The 26,489-nt window shown below is 38.0% G+C and overlaps 1 protein-coding gene across 2 annotated transcripts in view; it reads left to right on the top strand.

The window, feature by feature from the left end:
* Dcc (DCC netrin 1 receptor) overlaps window positions 1–26,489 on the top strand; it is a 1,164,132-nt gene that overhangs the window by 1,087,020 nt on the left and 50,623 nt on the right. For both annotated transcript variants that reach the window (XM_052742483.1, XM_052742484.1), the window contains exons 24-25: window positions 7,429–7,655; window positions 14,543–14,659. In XM_052742483.1, the coding sequence (XP_052598443.1) occupies window positions 7,429–7,655; window positions 14,543–14,659 (344 nt within the window). The remainder of the gene's footprint in view (window positions 1–7,428; window positions 7,656–14,542; window positions 14,660–26,489) is intronic.

The following is a 26,489-nucleotide window of genomic DNA, read 5'->3' as shown; positions in this document are numbered from 1 at the left end:
TTTAGGATGAATGTTAAGGGAAAGGATAAAGGATTTTTTTCTTTGCAATTATTTCTGGGTTTTATTATTATTATTTTTTATTTTAGTGAGGACCTTCCCCCATACAATCTCCACCATAGAAACATTAGAAGCAATTAATACAGATGAAATCAAAATCAATTCCAATCTGAAAGAGAAATCAGCTTCTTTACTGAGCTCTCAGAAAGTGGGAGTGAATTGCAATTAGGGCTGTGGATAGGAAACATATGCAGGGCCTCTTTGCTGTCTCTGTGACGAAGTCAGATGAAGAATGGAGTTTTCTTTGTGTTTTACAGGGGAATGCAAATTATTACATCCAAGTAAATTGAAATTATTTTTATCAACCATCAAGAATTTCTTATTTGAATTGATACAGTCATATTTATTTCATCACATTTCTATTCATAAGTATCATATATTTAACAATAATCCACCTATCTACTTGACTTACAGGTTAGTGGGTAAGACTTTAGTGTATGCAGGTTTCTCCCATCCCACCCAGCCTGCAGTCCCACAACCACTTATAAAATAGTTACTCAGAGGCTTATATTAATTACCAACTGCATAACATATGGCAAGCCTCTTGCTAGCTAGTTCTTATAACTTAAATTAACACATTTCTATTAATTTATGTTTTGCCACCTATTCCATGGCTTACCAGTCTGCTGGTATGTTGTTCCTTGGGCGACAGGCTGGCATCTCCCCTCTCTGCCTTTCTTCTTCCTGTCTCTCTCTTCAATTTCCCGCCTAGCTATAACCTGACTTGCCATAGACCAAATGGCTTTATTTATTATCAACCAATCAGAACAACACATGTTCACAGTGTACAGAAAGACATTCCACAGCACTTAAGCTTTATCATATAAAATAGTCGAACAATGTTCCATCTAAATTCTCCTGCTGGTGGTGCAGATAATACCTTTTATTTAGATTTGTCCTATGTTGGCAGGTCCTTCATCCTTGAGCATCAGTGTCTTCAGCCTTAGAACCAATACAAATGTTTCCATAATCCAGTCCAGCCTAAAACACAGCAATCCCAAATGGAATACTTGTAAATTACAAAATCACACTGCAGCACATAGCTTTAGCTTAATGAAAAATAGATACATTTTGCTTAGTTTTGGTAATTAAAGATTTCATACTTTATATATATTATATTTTCAGTTAGCAAGATTACAATAGAACATTGTAATATAGAAGAGTTGTGTTTTATTGAAAGTAAAGAATTATTTTTCTTGTAAACATAGAAATCACATACTTTTGAGTTAGAATCTGTATATACTTAATAAAGATTAAAAAGTTAATGTTGAGACTATCCTGGAAATTCAGAACACGAGGTTATTACATTCGTAGGGCAGTTATTAGAGAACATAACAATCTTGTCTTACTACATTAAATTAAAATAAGGAAATAAAACTCCTTCCCCATATATAAACAGTTGTCGGCTGAGCATTGTATGAAATTTAATGTGTGTAGCAAGTTTTAAAGAATAGCATACATTCAAATCTAGACAAAAATGATTGTTTTCAATACTGAAGATCAACTAAATATCAAATGGTATCAACTGTCTTTTAACATCTGTAGGAAACTGATTCTTCATCTCTTTAATATTTTGATTGTTTTTTTTTCATCTTCACTTCACAAGGAGTTTCACTGGCAACTTCTTAGGGTTTGAAGATCAATTAACTTGGCCTTAAAAACACAGATATAGTAAAGCATTGACATCCTCTGAGTTTCTAATACAAGGTTAACAGCTACTAGTCAAGGAAAAATAACCACCACAGCGGATGGAGAAAGAAGGGGACTCTTGTTACTTTCCACCCTCCTTTTCCTGCACAGCCTATGCTGTGTCTTCACTCATACAACAGCCCTTCCTTCCTGATGTTCTCTCTACACAGGTGGTCAAGCATCCTGCTGCAAAATCCACTGAACCTTGAGCATGCCTTTGACTAGGGAATTAATATATGACCGCTTATTGTCTGGCTCTGGTGTAAAACTTAAACAAAATAAATGTTTAGCACATAGTAGGGCCTGAATGAGTTATTATAACGTGACAAAGCATCTAGGAGAGGATAGCAGTACATTAGAACTTGATTGGATGCAGTCATACATAAAACAAATGCTCAATCTCTCTTGCTTCTAAATCACTCATAGCCCCAAATACGATCATCAAAAATGAAGAAGGTTTACTTCGAATAATAGGTTATGTTAAGGAGCAGCTTGAATGTTAAGGAAGGCATGAAGGAGCTCTCAAATAACAAAAATGAAGCGTTCTTTTTTGTATGTTTCTGTTATCATTGCATGTATGACATTTGTGTGGTTTGGCTTCCTATAAATAATGAATGCGATAGCTATTAACTCTTGAACTAAAAAATATCTCTAAAATTGCCCACTGATTTCATGATCAGATTCAGGATATTTCTGTAGGAGGCAAGGCATCCAGTGATTTGAACCCTCTGCTTTTTCAGCCTTGCTGTCTACCATATTCTGGTACAATCTTCTTACTCCAACAAAGCAGAAATTCCCAGAGTCATGATACTTTTCATTCATTTATCATGCTTCTAATATCTTGCCTATCTGTATTTGTAGTACTTACCATGCTTCTTGACATATGTTTCTTATTCCACAAATTCTCATTAAATACGTGAGTGACTTATTGTCGTAAAACATTGGATGATGCTGAAGAAGTGCAAAGGGAAGTTTGCCCTGCATTGCTGCAGGAATTGTATTATGCCAGAGAAATAGCCTGACAGCTCAGTATAGCACCTGACACCCAATGCCTACTTGAGAGGCATAAAAAGAAGGAAGCAAGTTCACTAGTCTAAGATTTCACTGACTTATAGTGGTTAGGGGGGCTCTCTGTAGAAGAGAAAAATGAAGGGATCAATGAAGAGTAAGCATATTTAAGTAACCAGGATTCCAAAACTATAGAGGACAGAAAGTAATCAAACAAAGCCCAGGACTCCATCATGATAGAAATGCTTTACTGGGCACTACTGGGCCAAAGCAGAGGGCCCAGGTGAATTGTGCACTTTGTCTTTGAGAGTGCCTGTGGTAGGAAGACATAGCTCCCATTTTAAAGGTGTTTTTTGAAAGAAGGTACTCTAACTGTGGGAAATGATAGTTTTGCATTGTGAGCAAGGGTTCAATTGTGGTATTTCTTTACTTCATCGGAGCATCATATTTAAAATATGAGCAAACAAACTAAATACATCACCTGGCAGTATTTTACATGTGTTAGATTTTTCCTGTTAAAACACAGATATGGCCTCTGGTTCAGTAGTCCTGACAAGGTCACAGGTAGTACCTCCTCCAGCTCTGCTCCTGGGCCACACTTTGGAAAGCAGTCATGAGGTCCATCTGCATACATGTTGTGAAGGTTCTCCTGCAGAAACCAGAGAGCTGAGTTCTGCCTCAGTTCCAGCCATTAAGCTAGGGCCACAGCAGATGGGCAGAAGGTCAGGATGACAGCTGCCCTTTGTGGAGTGTGAAGACAAATTTCAGAAGCTTTAGCTATGAGCACCTGCTGGGTTTATTGCACACCTGCCACAGTACACATGGAAGAGCTGGGGAGGAAGGTTTTTGAGCAGAAGGCTCCTCTCTTGAAAAGCAGACATTGTGAGAAGAGGAGCGGTGAATAGTGTAGCATGGATCTTAAAGGGTCTTATTAATGAAACAAGCCTGGAGCTGGGTATTGGAGTAAACGCAGAAAGATCAGAGAAGCAGAACCAGCCACAGCTCCCTCACCTTGCCAATTCCTCAGCTGATCCTGTTTCCTCAGACTGGAAGCCTCTGAGTCCTCATCCAGAATGAATCTCAGCTGAACTGTTGCTCAAAAGCCTAAAAGCTTAACCAGCCTAGTTCCTGGTTTTCATGCCTTATATACCTTTCTACTTTCTGCCATTGCTTCCTGGGGTTAAAGGCGTGAGTCACCATGCCTGGCTATTTCCAGTGTGGCTTTGAATTCACAGAGATCTGGATGGAGCTTTACCTCCAGAAGGCTAGGATTAAAGGTGTGAGTGCCACCATTTTCTGGCCTCTATGTCTGACTAGTGGCTGTTCTATTCTCTGACCCCAGATAAATTTATTAGGGTGCACAATATATTGGGGAACACAATATCACCACAGAATAGTAACAAACCAAACATACAAAACAGCAAATGAACCTGTTTAGAGACCTGCAGGATCTCCCCAGCATCTCACTGGTCAACTGAGAGCAGCCTAGAGAAGACGTGTATCTAAAAAAAAAAGGAGGCTACTAGGCAATGGGACTGGGACCTGTCTTTAGTGCATGAGCTGGCTGTTTGGAACCTGGGGCCTATGCAGGGACACTTTGCTCAGCCTGGGCGAAAGGAGGAGGGGACTGGACTTGCCTGGATTGAATCTACCAGGCTGAGCTGTCCCAGGGGAGTCCTTGCCCTGGAGGAGATGGGAATGGGGGGTGAGCTGGGGGGAGGGTGGGGGGAGCTGGAGGAGGGAGGACAGGGGAATCTGTGGCTGATATGTAAAATTAAATTAAATTATAAAATAAATTTTAAAAAAATCAGCAAAGCTATCTGCATTGACCAGGAATCATGACTTCCTCTTCCCAGTTAAGTTTATGATTTACAGCCAACAAAAAGCTGCTGCCTTTCCCCAGAGTTGGAACTTTTTAAATTTATGGGACCCCTGGGATGCCTGGCCTTAGAGTAATGGGGATAAATGGATGACTGAACAAGGCATACATTTAAGCATGAGGCAACAAGAATTCTGGGTTTATTATTGGTTTCATGGTTTCATGCAGAAAAAAAAATTGTGTGTGTGTGTGTGTGTGTGTGTGTGTGTGTGTGTGTGTGTGTGTGTATGTGTGTGTGTGTGTGTGTGTTGTATATCTGTTTGTTTCTTTGAGAAAGGGTCTCAGTTGTAGAGGATGCTGACCTACCACTCACTGTGTAGCCCTGAGACTCAACCAGCCTTTTTGCCTCAGCCTCCTAAATGCTGGAATTACAGGCTTACCCATCTCACCTTGATGTCCACAAAAATAAGAAATGTTTTTAAGTTTTAATTTTAATCTCTCTCTCTCTCTCTGTATGTGTGTATGTGTGTGTGTGTGTGTGTGTGTGTGTGTGTGTGCGCGCGCGCGCGCGTGTGCCTGTATGCGTGTGTGTATTGTACATGTATCAAGGGAGGCAAGGGAGCATATCAGTTGCCCTGAAACTGGAATTATAGATCATTGTGTGCTAACCTGACTAGGGTATTAAAAATCAAACCTGGGTCCTGTGGAAGATCAGCAAGAGCTTTGAACAACTGAGCCATCTCTCTGACCTCACTAAAAAGTTTTCATCAGGATTTTTTTCCATAGACTATTTAAATGTTGAGTTATCCTGAGGAAGCACATGGTGTCATTCTGTGTGTGGGAACTGTGCTTCTCTAAAGACAATCATGGGGATGCTGAAGTCTGAAAGAGAGACAACACAGTGATCTGTTTAACAATGAGAAAATCATCTATTCTGTCACTAGGGGTAGAACACATATAGGTCTGTTGTAGGAATGTCGAGGAGGACAAATGAAGTGTAGGAAAATGGATTCATATAATGAAGGCCAGTGGTCATGGTCTTAGAGACCAGAAAACTACCTAGGAATTCGGTTCGACCATGGTCAGGGACAGTGTAGGGCTGCTGTCATGATACCAACCACAAAGGTGTTGAGAGGGTAGTAGGGCAGTGAGCACACAGTATTCTCTACTAAACCACAAAGCAGCTAGTAAGTCTGGAGTTCTTTGTCTCCTGTTCTCATCAGTATACGGCAGAAAGACAGAAAAGAATGCTGAGAAATTTCAACAAATTATACCGCTGAATAGTAATTGGAAAATATTTGTAAAGCTTCTAAGTCAGTAATTGGAAAGGCAACGTCATTCCCAATGGTTTTGCAGAGGTTATAGTTTTTTTCATTAAGATTAGCTTGTTCAGAGCCTGGGGAAAATGCCTCATTCAGTAAAGTGCTTGTGCTGGGTGGACATGAGGATTCAGTTGGATCCCTAATATCTTTGTAAAACTCAGACATCGCAGTTCAAGCTCCAGTAATATGGAGATGGACAGATATCTGGGGCTTGTTGGCAAGCTAACCTAGCCCAATTGGTGATTCCCAGGACCCTGATTCAAAAATAAGATAGACTGTTCTGAATGAATGACACCAAAGGTTGACTTCTGGCCTCCATGTACACACACACACACACACACAAGTTTACCTTGTCTTTCACACTCAATAAATATTGGAAGCTATACCCTTAATAAAGCAGTCACTTTGTAAATGAAAAAAGTAGAAAGTACATATTCTTTAAAGGCTTTTAAGGGATTCTGTTCAAAGCAGATTTTTGGCTATTTGCATTCTGTCTTATATTATTTTTTTAAAGATTAAAGTTTCAAGTAGAGATTAACATTTATGAAATTAGAAAATATAGTTGAAAATAGTTCTGGAGTTAACAGTAAGCCCAGTTTAAGATTTTTCAGCATACAGTTTCCAACACAGCTCCTCAGTTCCATCATCACAGTGCACAAGCATACGAAGGCCCCCACATCGCAATAAAACTTTATTGCAAGACAGGTTGGGGCAGATCTGGCCTGTGAGCCATGGTTTGTGGATTGCTGCTGATTCAAATGATTAACGTATAAGCACTATGCTACTTTACTTTGTACACAGAGAGCATTTGAGTGTTGGTAACATCAAGATGTGATTATCACTGAAATAAAAAATTGGGTAGTTAAAATCTTACTGAAGTAAATAAGGGAGATTTGAAACATGTTTCCAGTAAAAGGATCTTTCTTTCTCTTCTAATTTCAAAAGACAACTCTCACCATGTTTGGATGCAGACATGACTCCAAGGGAAAGTGTTTTATTCACCTAGGAATGTCCTCATGCGGCCTTTTGTTTTCAAATAGCAAGCATCCCAGTTGCACATTAAATTATAAAGCCGAGGCATAGACTTTCTTCTAAGCTCCAATCTCAGCTGTTGGCACAAATTCTGGCCTTTTTATTTCTCTCTGCCCTTTCAAAGCTACTCCTTCATTTATCTCTGAAACAGATGTTGCAGTCAGGTACCTTATGCCTACCTCCAAAGATTGGCATATGGCTCCCTCTAACCCATTGTCACCTTGTGCATGAATCTCCAGCTGCTGAAGCTGGAGAATGGCTTCTGGCAGGCTGCTGGGACCCTAGGGATTCAGCTCAGGATCTCCTAGAAATTTGCTGAGGCTCAGGGGGGAAAAGAGAAAAGACAGCCAAGACAAGCCTGCCAATTTTGGGGTTTCATCTGATTCCTCCTGGGAGTCCTTTTGTTTCTTTTCTCTACTTCCAACGTGAACTGACAAAGGAAAGAGAGGAGGCACCATTGGATAGAAGCACTCACACCTGCTCTCTCACTTTGTTGTACAGGAAACGGGCCACCCACAGTGTGAGCAAGAGGAAGGGTAGTCAAAAGGACCTCCGACCTCCTGACCTTTGGATCCATCATGAAGAAATGGAAATGAAAAATATTGAGAAGCCTTCAGGAACTGACCCTGCAGGAAGGGACTCCCCTATCCAGAGCTGCCAAGACCTCACACCGGTTAGCCACAGCCAGTCAGAAACCCAGATGGGAAGCAAAAGCGCCTCGCATTCAGGTAATGATATTCTCACACAAGTGTTGTTAAGGCAATAAAGTTTGAGACTAGCCATACATTTTCCACTTCTCAATCTCTGTGGGTTATTAAAAGATGATTCTAAATTTGCTATTGATTCATTGTTTGAAAAAAATAACATTAGGAGCACCTGAAGAATGAAAAAATACTGTTATTTTGGCATTCATTACCATGGAGACCAACTGTCATCTCCAGTCACATTATTATATGATCTCTCACTGGACAAAGTCATTTGAAAGCTGTTGGTAAACAGAGCTAAATGAAGAAATGCCAATTGTTCGGTAGACTAGAGCATAATAAGTGATATCCAGGGATCACTAAGAATTCAATAAACTGGTTCTAAAATACACTGTTTTCTGGAGGTCATTGTATTATCTGAATATTTACCGGAAGGACAATAGCACAGAAAATGAGCACTAGAAAAGCCCCGGATCTCCTTTCTAAATGAGGAGCCTCTGTTTTAAAACTAAATGAAATATCTTAGTCAAGAGAATGTGCAAATGGTTTACTGGGCTTTGTTATTTCAAGATTTCTAAAACAAGGATTTTTAGTCACTGATTTTTCAAGCACATGTTAAATATTCCTCTCTTAGTCTTTAAAGGTCATCATGAGCAGATTCAAGGGCAACCTAGCCATATTGATAACTATGATCTAGAATGTAAAAGTTCTCTTTCCTCATTACTAGCTAGACTTTTAGATATGGAGACTGGGTTCATAATCTGTTCTTTCAATCTTCTAGGACCTTCAAGCAGATTGGAATGCTAAAATGGGGCAGAAGGGTCATGGTCTGTTTTAGAATCACCTTCATGCATTTCCCTGTTTGTTAGTCAAGTTTCCATTAACATATAGAAAATACCTGAATAATTTAGCTATAAAGAGGGAAGGTTTACAGTTTACATCATGGCTTACAGTTTCAAGGCTTTCAGTCCCTGTTAGCTTGGCCCTGTTGCTTTGGGCCCATGATAACACTATCAATCAGTCATGGTGGAAATACATGGCAGAGGATTCTGGACACAACGATAAGGCAAACCAACAAAAGAAGAGAGTGACTTCCCAAGAACCCCTCTGTAGAATATTATTTTAAGGTGTGTTACTTTTGTTTATGTTGCATTTGTTCAACTCTATGAAGCTGTGTTACTGTGCCTGTGTGAAATACCTGATGGTCTAATAAAGAACTGGCGAATAGCAAGGCAGGAGAAAGGACAGGCGGGGGCAGCAGGCAAGGAGAATATATATATATATATATATATATATATGTAGAGAGAGATAGATAGATAGATGATAGATAGATAGAGATGATATAGATAGATATAGATATAGATAGATAGATAGATAGATAGATATAGATATAGATATAGATATAGATATAGATATAGATATAGATATAGACATAGATATAGATATAGACAGAAGGAGAAATCTGGAAAAGAAAAAGAGCTCGGAGTCAGAGAAGGAGGAAGACAACTCCAGGACCCAGCCACTCAGCTCCCCAGAAAGCCACTGAGTAAGAAACAAACAAAGGTATGCAGGAATAGGAAAGGAAAAGCCCAGAGGCAAAAGGAAGTTGGGATAAGTTAAGGAAAGCTGACAAGAAACAAGCCAAAATAAGGCCAAGCATTCATAAGTAATAATAAGCCTCCGTGTGTGTTTCCTTGGGAGCTGGGTAGTGGACCCCCCAAAAGAGTAAAAAACAAACAAAAACACCCCTCTAATGTTCCCCAACCATCTAACTTCCTTCTACATGTTCTCACATATCCCATTAGCCCCACCAGCTGGCAGCCAAGTCTCTAATACATGGACCTTTGAGTGCCAGTTAAGAACCAACCCACAGAGCCCTCCCTTTCCATTCTTTGGGGCACATGAGAGAAAAGAGATGCCATGAAGAAAAAAAGAAGAGTCAAAAGGACCCCAGAATTCTTCACTGCTTTTGTCTGTGGGGCTCCTAAATAACAGCCCTATTTCCTGTTGTACAAGTATGAGTTCTTCACACACACTTGAGGAATTCCTCCATTGCCTAAGTTTATGCTATTGGAAATCAGCTCAGAGCTCTCCATGCAAACTCATGGTTCCTTTGCTGTGTGAAAGTACTTAATGCAGTTTCAGCAAGAGGAATCAAGCCTGAGTAACATTCTGTAAACCTACTCAATCTCCAAGAAGCTCCTACATCCTTGTCAAGACCAAAGATCTTACACTTCCGTGATCATTGTCTCATCTGTTACCTCTCCCTCTGTTTTGACAGACACATGATAGTTCAGCAAGGCCACTGCTAGAGAGGGCTTCCCTCCTTCTGCAGAATGAAAGGAAAACAAATTTCTTGCAGGAACTTCGATTCTTTTCAGAGGTTGCATCTTGCAGCTTAATTCTGGACTGAGTACCAGGGACAGGAGAATGTCTTTGCCTCCCAGTGGAGGGGGTTGACACTGTCTTCAGAAGACTTTTCAAGGACTTCCAGGATGCCATTTACCCCCATTTTTCTTTCTATACTGACCTTTGAAGCAGTTAGACTAGCTTTATGTCTCTCAATAAGTACTAAGGGAGGCTTGACCCCAGTGGTGACTGTTTGCTTTGGAATGAGAGGACACTTGTGTCTATTTGTCCTCAACATGAGGACAGCATTGCTTACAGGGAAAGGAACTTCACATTTCTTTCTTTGCTTTTCCTTTTTTAATGCCTTTTTTTTTTTTGGCACTGGGTCTCAAGTATGCCAAGCTTGCCTCAAAGTCCCAATGCAGGCAAGGGTCCTATTTTTTCTACCTCCTGAGTACTGGGAGAAAAGGTCTATGCCACCATGTCCTGTGTTCATGATAAAGTTTTTGAGGAGGCAAAAGCTATGTAAAGAAAGATTACTCTGTCAAGTACTATGTCTGTCATTTTCATACATTATCTCACAGAATCCCTACAATATACTTTGAGATAAGTGTTATTCTCCTCATAAAATAAATGAAGCAACTTAAGCCACAAGCTTTGGGTTTTATAGTTAATATAGTAGGTTACGTCGTACAATAGGTTATGTAGTCAGTACTGTGGTGTCACATTCAGTACTGTAGTTTACACAGTAAATACTACAGGTTATATTGTCAGTACTTTGGGTTATGTAATCAGTAGTATAGGTTGCACAGTCAGTACTGTAGGTTTTTGTTTTTTATCATGGCCAGTCCTATATGTTCAATGGTCAGTACTATGGGTTCAATGGTCAGTACTATATGTTCAATGGTCAGTACTATGGGTTCAATGGTCAGTACTATATGTTCAATGATCAGTACTATGGGTTCAATGGTCAGCCCTATAGGTTCAATGGTCAGTGCTATAGTTTTCATGGCCAGTCCTATAGGTTCAATAGTCAGTGCTATAGGTTCAGTGGTCAGTACTTTAGGTTCAATGGTCAGGACTACAGTTTTCATGGCTAGTCCTATAGGTTCAGTGGTCAGTACTATAGTTTTTATGGCTAGCCCAAAGGTTCAATGGTCTGTACTAGTTTTCATGGCCAGTCCTATAGGTTCAATGGTCAGTGCTATGGGTTCAATGGTCGGCACTATAGGTTCAATGGTCAGTACTATAGGTTCAATGGTCAGCACTATAGGTTCAATGGTCAGTGCTATAGTTTTCATGGCCAGTCCTATAGGTTCAGTGGTCAATGCTATAGGTTCAATGGTCAGTACTATAGGTTCAATGGTCAGTGCTACAGTTTTCATGGCCAGTCCTGTAGGTTCAATGGTCAGTGCTATAGTTTTCATGGTCAGCACTATAGGATCAATGGTCAGTACTATAGTTTTCATGGTCAACACTATAGTTTGTAGTATAGGTTACTTAGTCATCTCCATGGTTTCATAGTCAGTACTGTAGGTTACATAATACTGTAGTTTTTCTGGTCAGTACTATAGTTTACAGAGTCAGTAGGTTATATAGTCACTGCTGTCGTTTACAAGGTCAGTACTGTAGGTTAGATAGTCCCTATTGTTGTTCACACGGTTAGTACTATAGTTTACGTAGTCAGCACTTTAGGTCACATAGACAGAACTGTAAGTTACATAGTCACTGATATAGTTCAGTGGTTCCCAACCTTCATAAAACTACGACCCTTTAGTATAGTTCCTCATGTTACGGTGACCCACAACCATAAAATTATTTCCTTGCTACTTCAGAACTGTTATTTTGCTTATTATGAATGTGATGTAAACATCTGATATGCAGGATATCTGATGTGTGACCACCAAAGGGGTCATGACCCATAGGTTGAGAACAACTGCTGTAGTTCATACGGCCAGTACTGTAGGTTACATAGTTGGGATTGTGGGGTATACAGTACTGCAGGTTACATAGTTATAAATGTGGTTGATATAGTTGATACTGGTCATCTATGACTAAAAATCCTCCAACCTTCAAATCCACGCTTTAATTACCAAATTTCAATGAATTTATTTAGTAGGTTTATAGAAAGTGTTAACTTCTCTGTGCATGAAAGTAATTCTGAATAAACTCAAAAATCATGTTCAATATTTGTATTTCAGCCACAGAAAGAGAAGTGAATTAAATATTAGCTGAATTAATATAAAATATTTTTCATCAAATAAAAGGTTCCCTTTGCTTTTCCTAATTTCTTCCACCTTTTGTAACACTTATACTTAACTGCCTTAAACATAACCTCTTCTTCCCCAACCACACAGGTAGAGTGTCTTAGTAGTGTAATTTATAGTGACTAATATGGTAGAAGTCTCAATGCAATGATGATTCTCTTCGCCACATAATGGGTTTCAAACTTCCCTTGACATAAAACTTTACAAAAGAGAAAGAAAGACAAGGATTAGAATCTATTGACCTTCGTGTTTACACACAGAATTTGCTTTCTAAACATGAAACCCAGTACATCTCTTGCCTGGAAATCCTGAGGGTTAGTCCTTAATTTTCATATCCCATGCATAGAAAAATACATTCCAACATTGTGACATTTGGATACTCAACTTTAAAAAAAGACACTCAGCTCATTGAAAATCATGTTTTAGAACTTAGCTTATTTGTTTTTAATTTTCTACATGTTAACTGAAGGTTTTATATAAATTTCCCAACTCTGTTTGGACCAATGGAGAATAATATCACGTACTTCCCTTAAAGACCTCAGATGTTGTTTCTTAGTCTGGCCTAGATTACTGCTGCTCCAAGGCCCTGGTGCATGCTCTGTCCTCAGTAAATGTTGCTCTTGGGAAGTGGTGGGAAGTTTCCAGGTGTGGACTAGAAGACAGAGTCTTTGTTCGTTATAGAATATTTTCTCAGGGAAAGTTGGATTCTAGGCCCTTCCTCTCTTTCTTTGGCTTCCATCTCTGAGGTAAGTGGTTTTCCTTAACCAGCTACTTCAGAAATGATGTTCTGCCTCTCCACAGTCTAAAAGCAACAAGGAAATTAATTATGGACTCAAACTCCAGAGCTATAAGACATAAATAATTTTTTTCTCTTTCTAAGTTGATTGTCTGGGGTATTTATTACAGTGGAGGAAGGCTGAAACCATACAAAATACAGAAAAAAAAAATCCGTGCTTCAAAAATTGTAATGGAAAATATTTTGGTAAAATTCCCAATAAGCAAATGTCATTCTAAACAGCTCAATTCCTAGAATTAAAATGTAACTACAGAATCAGGAATAGAAGACCAGAGGCACCCACCAACGTTGAATGGTTTATCTGAAAACTGTGAAATATTTACATAGCTGGATCTAAATTACCCTTTTTTCTTTTATTTATTTATGTCTGAGAATTAATACACATAGTAGATACTGTTCTAGTTTTTGTTTCCACTTATTAAATACTACTTTAAATAATAAACAGGAAGAAATAATTATTTAATTTTTGTATAGTTCTTGTTGTTTATTTTGCTTCCAATTTTTGAAGATTCCTTTTATTATTTATAGAAAATGAGCTGCCATTCCATCAGAATTAAAGTGCTAGAAAGAAATCCCTTGCATTTTATTTTATCAGAAAATAACCTGACTTAACAATTACTCTTGGAGCACATTTTACTGATGGTGCTCTATGGACAATTTCTGCGTCACCAGCTCATTTGAGACTTGAAAGTTTTGTCATTTACCTCCTTCAGCATCTGAAAATGGGAACATTACTTTGGCCTCCCTGGTTCCTGATGGGAAACCCACTGTCACTCAAAGTGTTGCACCACAGTACACGGATTAGACTGCTTTCTTCTCACTGCTTTGAAAAATGTTATCATTGCTTTTAGGTTTCAGAAGTGTAGCAGCAACATGTCTGGCATAGATTTTGCTGATTTGACTATGAACTAATTATGAATTAATAAATTAATTATATAAATGGATGTATGTCTGTTGCTAAATTTGGTAATGTTTTACTTTTAAATATTTTTCAGCTCCATATTGCTTCTCTTTTTTTTCTTTTTTGAATTTTTAGATATCACATATTCACAGAGGGAAGGTAATTTGTTTTTAAGTATTTCCCAAAATTAATAGTTTTTGTATGTACACATTTTCCCTCAACACATGTGCTTGGTACTTTTGTTAAGAGTTATGTGGCTATAACTGAGTGAGTTTATTTCTGGGTCCTGCATTCAATTCTGCATATTTATTTTTCTGCTAGTACCACCTACTACATAATTTTTGCAACTGTGCCTCTGAGATATACTTTGAGGTTATGTGTGGTGATATCTCCAGCTTTGTTCTTCTTATTTTTATCTTGCTGATACATCATGCTACTTTGATGAAAAATGTTTATCAAATCTAAGAGATTTTGTGGTGAAGTAGAGTCTTTTAAGTATAAAATCAAATAGTTTACACATGGGAATTTTTTACTTAGAGGAAGATATATTTTTTGGAGATTATTAGTATTGCTCTTATAGTCATTAATTTTTTTTTAGGTCAAGATACTGAGGAAGCAGGGAGCTCCATGTCCACTTTGGAGAGGTCCCTTGCAGCACGCCGGGCCACCAGGGCAAAGCTCATGATTCCCATGGAGGCCCAGTCCAACAATCCTGGTCAGTATTTGATTGCAAATGGTAAAAAGAAAGAAAGAAAGAAAGAAAGAAAGAAAGAAAGAAAGAAAGAAAGAAAGAAAGAAAGAAAGAAAGAAAGAAAGAAAGAAAGAAAGAAAGATGATTTCCGTTTGCCTTGTTTCTATAAATATCAAATCATCAGAAATAATTACCTTTTTGTGATTTTTATAGGTGAATAAGAATAATTGAAGAATGATGCAAGTCAGATCATTTATACTTATCAGTCATGGTCATTGCTGTGTAATTATATCTCTATATCATTGGTGTTAGCAAACAGATGGCTACAATTCAAGAAATTAGTTATAATAATATGAATTTCTGTTTTAAAAACCTGAAATGTCCATTGGTATTATGGATCTGATTCTATCATCATCATCATGGCTTAATTTTTTCTACTTTAGATGGTCCAGTTTTCATGATTACACAACCTAGCCATATTAAATCAAATGTTATCTCAGACATTCACTTAGTAGCCCTCCTTGTTGGAGGCTTCGGTCTCCCTCCTACATTCACTGAAGAAATTAGCGTCTAGGGATCACTTCCTTTCCAATTACCTCCATGATCAATCTTGGTAATTACACTATTCATGAAGATAATCCATCTGATGTCCTGAACTGTTAGTTCTTTATGGTACCTGAAATGATATTGGCTCCTTCCCACCTCAATTCATCAGTTACATGTCACACAAAACCAATGCATTGTGTCAGTTTCCATCATCCTTCCTTCTCACTCCTTAGGAATACTTTTTTGCTCACTTATTTTATTGTCCCTTGCCAACAGTTCCTCCATGCATATGAGACTGCCAATTCATTAACTCTTCCATAATCCCTCTGTACCCCATCTCCCATGTGTTCTCACAGTTCTGTTTCATTTTCTACCTTTTCTGCATTGCTCCTCCTTCCCACCATTATTCATTATTTGAAAAGAAACAAACAAACAAACAAAAAACATCAACTGAAAAGAAACAAAAAAAATATAGTTAAATGAATAACCCCACTAATTTGTACCCCAGTCACTCTCAGTTGAATGTGTCTGGAGAACCAGGCTCAGTTGCCTTCTGGGTGTGTTTGAACACAAGTTTGAGGTTAGCGTTCATCTGGAAATGCTTCTGCATTTCATCAGTTGCTTGTTATTTCATTCAAAAAGATGAATGTCCCACAGTCTGATTTTTCAGAGTTCAATATCTACACACCAATCTTAAAATAATATTTCCTTAGTTAGGGGTGCCGTTCAGAGTGTTTGCCTAACAGTCATAGAGGTTTGGCTTCAATCACCAACACCAAAACCTGAGGATAGTAGTAATAGTTATCAGCGCCATCGTCTTTGTTCTTACATCACCCCAGAAAGAGAAGTGTTGAGAAAATGGTACTCTCATTGTTAAAACAAATCCAGTTGGTGTGCTTATGTTACTGAATGAGGATCATGTTGCTAACCCATTACACATGTGTGAATCACTCCTGGACTTACCTCTTTCCCACGCTCCAACATCAATTTTCTTCCTTGTTATCCATTGCAGTAGGCATGTAAACTTTACATTCTGTCCTAATTCCGATTTTAAAACAATCACTTGGGATAGTTTTCCCACCAACCAAAACTCTAGTACTTATTTGCACAGAAAATATAAAGTATGTTTATATTCTTTTTTCTAATGCTTGCTTTAATTCAGTTTTCATACTTCTTCTTTACTGAAAGCACGGTAGCTGTATTGTTACTTTTCTTTTGTTGTGATCAAACACCATGGAAAGAAGCAATTTATAGAATGAAGAGTTTATTTGGGCTTATCATTCCAGGGGGAAGAGTCCAGAATGGCCAGAGAGGCATGGCACCAGGTGGCCAGGGTAGAAAGCTGAGAGATCCCATCTCCATTGACACACACAAAGCAGAGAGCAAACTGGAACTAGAAAGATGTATGTGGTTGATATATTGTGCACCCCAAGAAATTTACCTGGGAGTCAGAGGAAAGAACAGCCACTATGTTAAACATAGAGGTTAGGCAGTGGTAGCACACACCTTTAATCCTGGCATTCCAGAGGCAGAAATTCATTTGGATCTCTGAGTTCAAAGCCACATTGGAAACAACCAGGCATGGTGACACATGCCTTTAATCCAAGGAAGTGATGGCAAGAAGCAGAAATGTATATAAGGTGCGAGGACCAGGAACTAGAAGCTGGTTAAGCTTTTAGGCTTAGCAGTAGTTCAGCTAAGATCCATTCAGGTGAGGACTCAGAGGTTTTCAGTCTGTGGAAATAGGATTGGCTGAGAAGTTGACAAGGTTAAGGTTAGCTGTGGCTTGTTCTGTTTCTCTGATCTTTCAGTGTTCACCTCAATACATGGCTCTGGGTTTGTTTTTATTAATAAGACCTTTAAGATTCATCCTACAGATGTGAAGCCTCAAAGTCTGCCCTTAGTGACATGCTTCCTCCAGCAAGGCCAGACCCCCTAAACTCCCCAAATAGCACCACCAACTGGGGACCCAGTGTTCAAATGCCTGAGTCTTTGGAGGATATTTCTCATTTAAACCACCACAGTGGCCAAGGTTGCCAATATATCTATGCTGTCACATCAAATATCAACTTTCAGCTGAACGTAGCTTAAATTCCTCTATGCCGTGGGGGGCAGAAAAAGACAGAGAGACAGAGAATAACACAGAGAGAGAGAGAGAGAGAGGGGGGGACACACAGAGAGAAGACACGCATACAAAGAGAAGGAGGGGGAGAGATAAACATAAACCCACAGAGACAGAGGCAGAGAGACACAGAGACAGAGACAGAGAGATGTTTTCTCCCTTGAATGTATTAAACCATCTAGTTTCGCTCCTCCTTCCCATTGACTGTTCCTTCACACCATTCTTCCTCTTCTTCCTGACTTTAACACTCAGAGAGAGCTAGGGCACCTGCTTAGGGCAACTGCCTCTGTCTAATACAGTAACCACTTATGTCTATGGCCATAAGTGATGGAAATGCTGATGATCCTAAATTTTATCTCCACCATCATTTCTTCCCAGAATCCACATGAGCTTTCTTATCATCTGTTCGCTCAGCTTCCTCAGATATCTAGGTACTTTTGCTGTGATCAAATCTGTGGTTTCAGTTTTCCATAATCTCCTTTCTCTCATCTGTAGAACTGTTTGTGGAACAGTATTTTTTTTTCTGGTTTCCAGAAATGACATCACTTTCCATCATTTATTCTCACCCGATAGTAGTTCCATGCTTCTATTTCATTTTAGATATTTAAAAAAAAAAAATTTACTTATGTGTGTATGTATCTACCTCTATGTGTACATGCACAGAGGCCAGAAAGTGGCACTAGATGCCTCAAATATGGAGTTACAGGTGTTTGTTGAACACCAGGACTATTATGTGTATGCTATGTTTCAAACTCTCATCCTCATGTTTGTGAAGTAGAAGTTCTTCACCACAAGAGGTTGCTCTAGACAATTTGCTTCCTCATTCTGACTTTCTCACATTCCACGTCCAGTATTTCAGTACTCCCTATATGTAGTTCCTCAATTCATTTTTTTGTCCGACTTAACCTTTTCTTCCCACTTATACTTCATTGACTTTAAGCTCCTTCTATCACTTTATATAGACTATTGCAATATGCTTAAAATTTATCTGTCTACTTTAGCTGTTCATCTTGTGGTGAGTTAACTAGCAGCAGTGTTCCAACAGCTGTGCTCCCTCAACTTACTTCTGGATGCATGTAAAACGACAATACTACAATGTTACACAAAGCTCCATGTGGCCAAACTTCTGTGCTGATCTCTAACATTGCCTTTCACACGTAACTACTTGTAAATCCACTACAGCATGCAACCCTTCTTTCTGTGGCTTGGGCAGCAGCATATACCATCTTAGGAACTAGGTGAAGGTACATACTAAAAACATGTGTTGTTCTCTTTGAATGAATTAACTCTCTTCTCTCTCTCTCTCCCTTTCTCATTTTTCTGTGTGTGTCTTGTTTCTCTCGACACCCTCTCTTATGTTCTAATACAATTTCTTTATATATATATATTTTATTTAATTATATATAATAATTATTTAATATATATAATATCATATTTATTGTCTTTACAATGAATATAAAAGATTGGCCCCTGAGTGTTATCGTTATGCCTAATGAACTGATGAGAGAACTAAGGATCAGAGAGATTAAGTAGCTAGCTCACACAGCTAGTAATTAGAGTCAGAATTAGGACAGAATTCTGATGTCAGTGTTCTAGTTATTATTCTCTTAGCTGCACTACTCCACAAAGCTACTGTCTTCTTTCCTACATACCTTGTGCTACATAGAGCAGTACTGTACTTAGCTGCCTTGTTTCTGAGGATCTAATTACTGTTTTGCTAGTAGGGAACTTCCATCTGAACCTGTTACTTCTAAAAACATAGCTATGCTTCAGAATGTTTTGGAGGCCATTAGAATCATATGTCAGTGCTCTATCCAACAACTTCTCATATCCCATTGATGTGTCATCGAACTAGCAAACAAACGAAACAACCAAGAACAATATTACAAACTCATCCATGTATTAGATCAAAGCTGGTTTCTCACTGCTAGACCTTCAGCCCTTGCTAAGGAAGACTTTGCCATTTATTAACAAACAAAATCCATGCACAAATATTAAAGAACAAATGGGGAATCTGAACCGAGTCACAAGCTACCCATTACACCAGCGTTGCTTGATCGTTCTCCAAAAAAGGCCTGTCTCTCCCTTGGTTAAGTCTATCCCCAATGAAAACTCCACCTCTTGGACCAAAGCACTCCTCTCAATTGGCTAGTGGACCGGTGACAGAATTCCTGTAATAGATGACTGATTGCGTCCCCATAAATGCATTGCTTTCCTCTGTGCTTTTAGAATAACTTGATAGAGAGCTACACTCAACAAAGCTTTCAAACACCACAGCAGATATGATGTGATAAATGCCCTTCAAATTACTTCATCTAGAAATGATGGCTCACACTTTCATATTGGAATAACAGTGTTTAGAACACTTTGTGGTATTTAGTACATAGAGTACTTCCATACATGCTTAGATAGGGATAGGCAAGTCAAAAATTTCTCTTCTTTAACAGTTTGTGAATTATTTCATGATGGGGAGGCGATGTAGCTAATTCATCTTCATATCCACATATTGTATAGCCTAGTACCTTGCACAATGGGTGCTCACTAAATATTTGTCAAATAAATGAATGATATACATGAATTTTAAAAAATGTCCCCTTTGTATTTGCATCAGATTTGTGTTTGAGGACTCATTTTTTTTCTTTATTAAGAAATTTTCTACTCACTCTACATACCACCCACAGATCCCACCTCCTCCTCCCATCTTCCAGCCCTCCCTCCCAAAACACCCCATATCCCCACATCCCCCAAATCAAGGTCTCCCATGGGGAGTCAGCAGAGTCCAGCAGGTCCAAGCCCCTTCCAACTGTACCAAGGCTATGCAAGGCGCCACACCACAGGCACCGGATTCCCAAAAGCCTGCCCATGCACCAGGGATGGATCTGGATCCCCTGCCTGGGTGTTCCCCAAACAGTTCCAGCCAAACAACCGTCTTCCGTATCCAGAAAGCCTAGTCCAATCCCCTGGGGGCTTCACTGCCACTGTTCTACAGTCCATGGGCCTACAATAGTGTGTTTGAGGACTCATTTTTTATTAGAAATAGAGAGAACATCTGACAAATGTTCCAGTGTACTAAAGGGAGTTGGAATTGTTTCTTACTATAAAGAAATGGGTTTTAAAGAGAAGATAAATAAAATGAAATTAGTAAATATTGATAACTTCTGATTGTCATTGACATGCTAAAACCTTGCTAATTATGATTTCATTCAGTTCTCACAGTATCAAAATGGACTGAAAATGTCCCGGCTGCACACAGGGGAAACAGCCGTGGCGTGCTTAAGGGCTTCTCCCCTGAACAGGGCTACACACTCTCTGAATCTCTAGTGTGTACTGCTTCTTCACAGATAAAGATGACTTTTATGCTTGGCATTATCCACCTCTTTTGAAAATGTTCTTTCTTGTTTTATAGTTTTTGAAGGTATCATATCAGGTTTGTAATCATGGGAATTAAGGTTGGTGCCAATCTGATGCTCATTTTTTCTCTTGGTGTTTGCTTCCTGCTATCACCTAGTTTTGAGTTTCTCTCTGCCAAATATAAATCTTGTCTTATTTGTAGTATTTTAGTTCACATTAATAGCACCCACTACAATGACCAACAACTGATTTTGCCATTATTCTTTTAATTTTCTAATATTTCATACATCTAGATTCAGTCTGCTAAATAGTTTAAGGTTTTATTAGGATATCCTGGTCCAATTATTCCATTCTAGGATGCATTCTACTTTTATAGAAGTACATAATATGCTTACAAAAGACCATATCCAGTTGTAATACAGCTCTGTTACTGTGAATGAATGTACTATAGTATATTCATATCACACAATAACATGCAACCATAAAATAAATAAACTAAGTGATAAGACTATATGGAGCATTTCAAAGACATTATGTTGTAAAAAAGAAACCTAATAGATCTGTATGGTTTGTCTTACGTAAAGTGTAAAAACAAAGTTAGGTATGGTCTTAGACCTCCCAAGAGCAGTCATTGTTGAAGGGAGTTTATGAGTGACTGTAAGGGATGATGAAAAGACTTGGGCTGATGTTCTCTTTCTTGCTCTGGATGACTAGGCATTTGACTTCAGAAAGTCATGAATCACTATGCTTGGCATGTCCCAGATTTTCCATATGTAGCTCATATGGCCATAAGAAATAATGACACAATGGGATATATATTCTTTTAAATACTGTCACATTGAATTATTGTTGTAATTGCTTGTAACTTCTACATTGGTGAAATTAAATCCAACAAAAGAAAATTACTTCAATATGTGGCAATAGTCAATTTCAGAATAATTCATAAGCATCTGATAAATAAAATATTCTATTTCCATCTATTGTGATTGACAAAGATATTAGATAACCTTATAATGTTAAAATTTGTAATTCAGAACTTGGCAGAGCTGTGAATACTTTCACTACAGTACATGAATTTACTGATGGCCTCTTTGCATTTGCTTGGATTTATTCAGGTCTAAACTCTGTTACCAAACTTTAGATAAACCAAACCTATAGCTTTATCCCAATTTCTAGACAAATATCAAAACAGTTGCTGTTCTGCTTAGGAAATCATATTTTTTAAGATTATTTTTATTTTTCCTTCACATTTTAACCATATTTATTAGTTATAATTTGTTATTATAAAACAGCATTGCCAAAGTGACCAATGGAAGAAAGAGTTGATTTTTTTTTTTTGCCTACAGTTCTAGAGAGAGGGTAGGCAATGGCAAGCAAGGCTTGGCAGCAGGTTGCTGGAACAGGAAGCTGAGAGGCCACTTAAAGCATGGCAAGTCTGTGAACTTTTATCCCTGTGACATACCAAATGTCATTTTTTACTACCATGGAAGTAATTACAGCAACAAATTAGAAAGATTAGGTATGATTTTCCTATAAGTTTACAGTATTAAGAAGCGTCATGTGCTAGCTATTCCAGCAATCAGACTGTTAATATAGAGATGGGAGGAGAAAATGGGGTATCGGCGAAATAATACTGGTGAGAGTGAGTGCTGTGAGACTATGGAAATTGATTGGATTAACCTTTAGAGGTAAGACTGGAGCAGGCTTTCTGAACCCTAACACCAGTCATCTTTGATACAGACTGGGCTCAAGAAGGGGAGAAGAGATAAGCAGCTTTCCTTTGGCTGGTGGAAGTGCTTTACTTTACATCTCTAGAAGTGTATTCCCAATGGGGTATGACTATATGTGTGGCCAGTGCCAAATCACTTTCTTCTCCAAACATTAGGAGTAGAACAGACTAGGATTTAGGAATTTGGTTTGAAGCAGATACATGTGTTGATATATTGTGTGCCTCAGTAAAACTTGCCAGAGGATCAGAGGACAGAGCCAGCCACTAGATTAGACATAGAAGCCAGGCAGTGGTGGCACACACCTTTAATCCCAGTACTGGGAAGCACACATGCCTTTAACCCCAGGAAGTGACAGCAGGGTGGACAAATGTATATAAGGTGTGAGAAAACAGGAACTAAAGCAGTTCAGCTGAGACCCTTTCAGGTGAGGACTCAGAGGATTTCAGTCAGAGGATTCATGAAGCTGGTGAGGTAATAGGTGGTAGCCGTGGCTTGCTCTGCTTCTCTGATCTTTCAGCTTTCACCTCAATATCTGGCTCTGTGTTTTTTTATTAATAAGACCATCTAAGATGCGAACAACAGATAGTCTGTAAGACCACATCAATAATAAAACTCTGTTTTAGTATAAGACATTTCATTGGACAAAATACTCTTGATTTTTTAATATTTTTCTCTTTCCTTGTAAGTATTTGAGAAAAGAAATACAGTACAAAGCAAGCTTTAATATAAAAAGTTAGCTCAGAAATATAGTGTGGGGCCTAGCAAAAAGAGACCAAAATGGGGGTCCTACAGTTTTCTTTTAAGATAGCTTAGGGGCTACTTACTGTATCTTGGTTTACAAGAACATTTACGAAGACTCTACTTCCCATTGCCATCATCACTTGGCTGCAGAATTTGCTAACATTAAATTGAAGAAACTATTGAAAGTGAAATACAGCTACAAGAAAGAAAAGATAAGATCTTCCAAAATGGAGTCCTGTTGGGTCTCGCTACCACATCACTAAAGGTCTGGTTCTACACAAATAGACGGTGAAGGAGTTGTCTATAGGAGGATAGATAACCCAGCTTCCAGGATATTTAAAACAAACTGTGAAGCTTTTATTTATTTATTTATTTATTTAGGTGTGTGGTTTGTATGGTTATTTATGTTTTCTAGACATTAACCCTCATCTGATTGTATATCCATATATTGACAACTATTAGACCTCTGTGCATTTTTATAGCCATATCTCATCCAAAAAGACCTCAGTTGAAATTCCCAATAGAAAAACATAAAGGTTGTGGGAGGTAGTGGGGGGGTCTTAGATTACATTCTAATAGTGAGTATCCTATGATGCTAATACGTCTCAAAACTTGCTGTGGCACACAGTAACCAGCAGCTCTATAGCACATTTTATTTGGGGAAGTGTGTCTAAAGTGCACAGGAGTGAGCCAGCCACAGATAGATAAAAACGTTCCCTGAGCTCAGAAATGAAAACTCAAAAATAAGAATCCAGACTTTTCTTCATCATTATAGTTCTGAAGTTTCTCCTCCAGTGGGGAAACAACTTTTTCTTCTGCTCTCAAAATCTTACAAGGTAATAAGCCCTTCAGGGCCAAATACAAATTAAAACAGACACCTACATAATATACATTAATCTATATTAATACATATACATGTAATATACATTAGTAATTAATACATCTGTGAAACTTTCTTATCAATGAATATCTGAGCATCTGAAATAGGTACGAATATTTATTAGCAATGGTAATCCATACTAAATGTTCCAGTGTTCCAAATTATGTCCAGGCCATTGCAGAAACATTACCAGAGAAAGAGGCAGCATGAGAAATCGTTACATTGAAGCGCTTTCACTCAAATACATTATTTTGACTGTTATGTTTCTCCCCTCTCCTCCTTACACAAATCTCTCAATACCATCATGTCTCACGTTGAGAAGTATCTGGAGAGGATGTAGTCCTCAAAACTTATAACATTAAATTTGAGTGCTCACATTAGAGTTCCTGTAGGTTGCACTTAGTGATAACGTTTTAAAGATGGCTGTAAACGTTTCCAAATGCCACAGTGTCTGTTCATGGAGCTATGTATTTGGCAAGGGAATTTCTGCTTCAAAACTCTCTGTGCGTCAGTGTCAGATATAAATTCAATTGCCAGCAAGCCGTGTCGGAAGAGACTTCTAGTCATATTTGGCCACAGAGCAGAGATTTATTGAAACTGAAAGATAGTATTGCTCTTTGAGCTGCTGTCCATAAACACAGTAGTGTAGTGAATGCTGAAAAAACTCACATGTGAGGATATGAGTGTGAGTGTATGCATTCATATGTGTGTGCAAGTGCATAAATGCTCATGTCTCTGAAAACTGATGTCTTGTAAAATAATAAGAGAAAGAGTGGTAAATAACATTTTATTCAACTTAATTTAGGTTCATATGATTTTCTCCACACACATATACCCCAAAACCACTGAGGATTTAACCTAGGGATTTTTGCATGCTAGACAAGCACACTGCCATGGAAGGATATATTCAAGTCCTCTCTTCATGTTTTTGAAACAAGGTTTCACTAAGTTGCCTAGGATGGTTTTGATCTCATGCTACAATCAAGACTGGCTTTGAACTCAAGGTTCTCCAATCTCACCTTCCTTTCCAACATTACATATGTGGACCTCCAGGTCCCCACTAGGATGATTATTTTTGTATCAGTTGTCTTACAGGTGAATGTCAACAACTTCTGGTCCCTTCAAGAATAAACCATAGAGGCTGGTGAGACAGATCAGTAGCTAAAGCTTGTACTGCTCTTTTGAAGGACCCAAGTTCAGTTCCCAACACATACATTGTGTGACTCACAAAAGCCTTTAACTACATCTGATGGGGAATTGGACTCTATGGCCTTGTGGGCACTAATAGTCATCAAACATATGCACATATGCACACACATACAAAGTACAATAAAGCTTAATATTTTAAAATAAAAAATGAATCAGAAATCAAAATACCTTAAAACCAAAGCTGTCAATGACTGAATGTCTTAGTCTACACCAGGAAATAAGACAATAAGCATTTTTGACATGCAAAAACACACAAAAAAAGTATTATCTGTCAAAAATGCTAATGTTTGTAATACCTTTGTACCATAGTCAGTAGTCTAAATGAAAAGCAAATTTTGTTCAGCCACGAAGGACTCGAGGTTGGAACATAATTTCAGACTCTTTGGTTGTTCCAGTTCCTCTGTGAAGATTCAATGCCTTGTTGATTTTTTATTTCTTTGTCCACATCTATTTGCCCTTGTTCCAGAAGATCCTTATGAATCACTTTTTCCAAACCGGAATGTTGAATATTGGCTCATAAAATCTTTGCTAGTGTTATAATAGTTTAATAATATTGGTAAAAAGATAGGCACAGTTGATGGGATGGGTATTGTCTGTATCTAAGGAAATGTTCATTGTGACAGTAAGGTGAGTAAAAAATGTCAGTGTAAATTAACTATCAGCCATCTATCAAACTTAATGCCTGGCCAGTAGTTGTTTGATCAATAAAATAGATTTTAAAAAGAACTAAATTAACTATTTCATACACTAAGATTTTTAGCTGCATAAAAAAACAGATTTTATACTACTTTATGTCTGTTTTTCACAAATGCTTTCATTATGTTTTTACTAGTGTTATTATTAGAAATATTACTATAGTAACTATTCATTCCAGGACATGAAATAATACAACCAATGACCTCAAAATTCTCCCATGAGTTCAAATATCAATAACACAAATACTCTAGAAACTTCTTTTTATTACTCAACAGAAAAAAAATAGGCTTATGTTGTTACTGTACATCGAAAGAGACAAAGATAGAAGAATTATCATTTTCTTTTTTTAATGTATATGTAATCTTTGGCTTTAATTTTGCTCTTTGTTGAAAGTTTTTGTCATTTTTAAAAGTTTGCCTTTTTTCCAGATCTGTCTGCCTGTTTGTTTGGTATAATCAAAACTTACTATGTGTAGGATAACTTTTTTAGGACATTTTGTCATTTCTCAAATTCACTTTCAAGCATTTTCTAAGGTAATTTAGAAAAAGTATGCGCCTCCATCTACATTCTAAATTTATC

The sequence above is a fragment of the Peromyscus californicus genome, unplaced genomic scaffold, assembly GCF_007827085.1.
Source record: "Peromyscus californicus insignis strain IS unplaced genomic scaffold, ASM782708v3 Scaffold_17__1_contigs__length_78620276, whole genome shotgun sequence".
NCBI lineage: Eukaryota > Metazoa > Chordata > Mammalia > Rodentia > Cricetidae > Peromyscus > Peromyscus californicus.
Note: the sequence above shows the minus strand (reverse complement) of the source record. Positions and strands in the feature narration are given on the sequence as shown.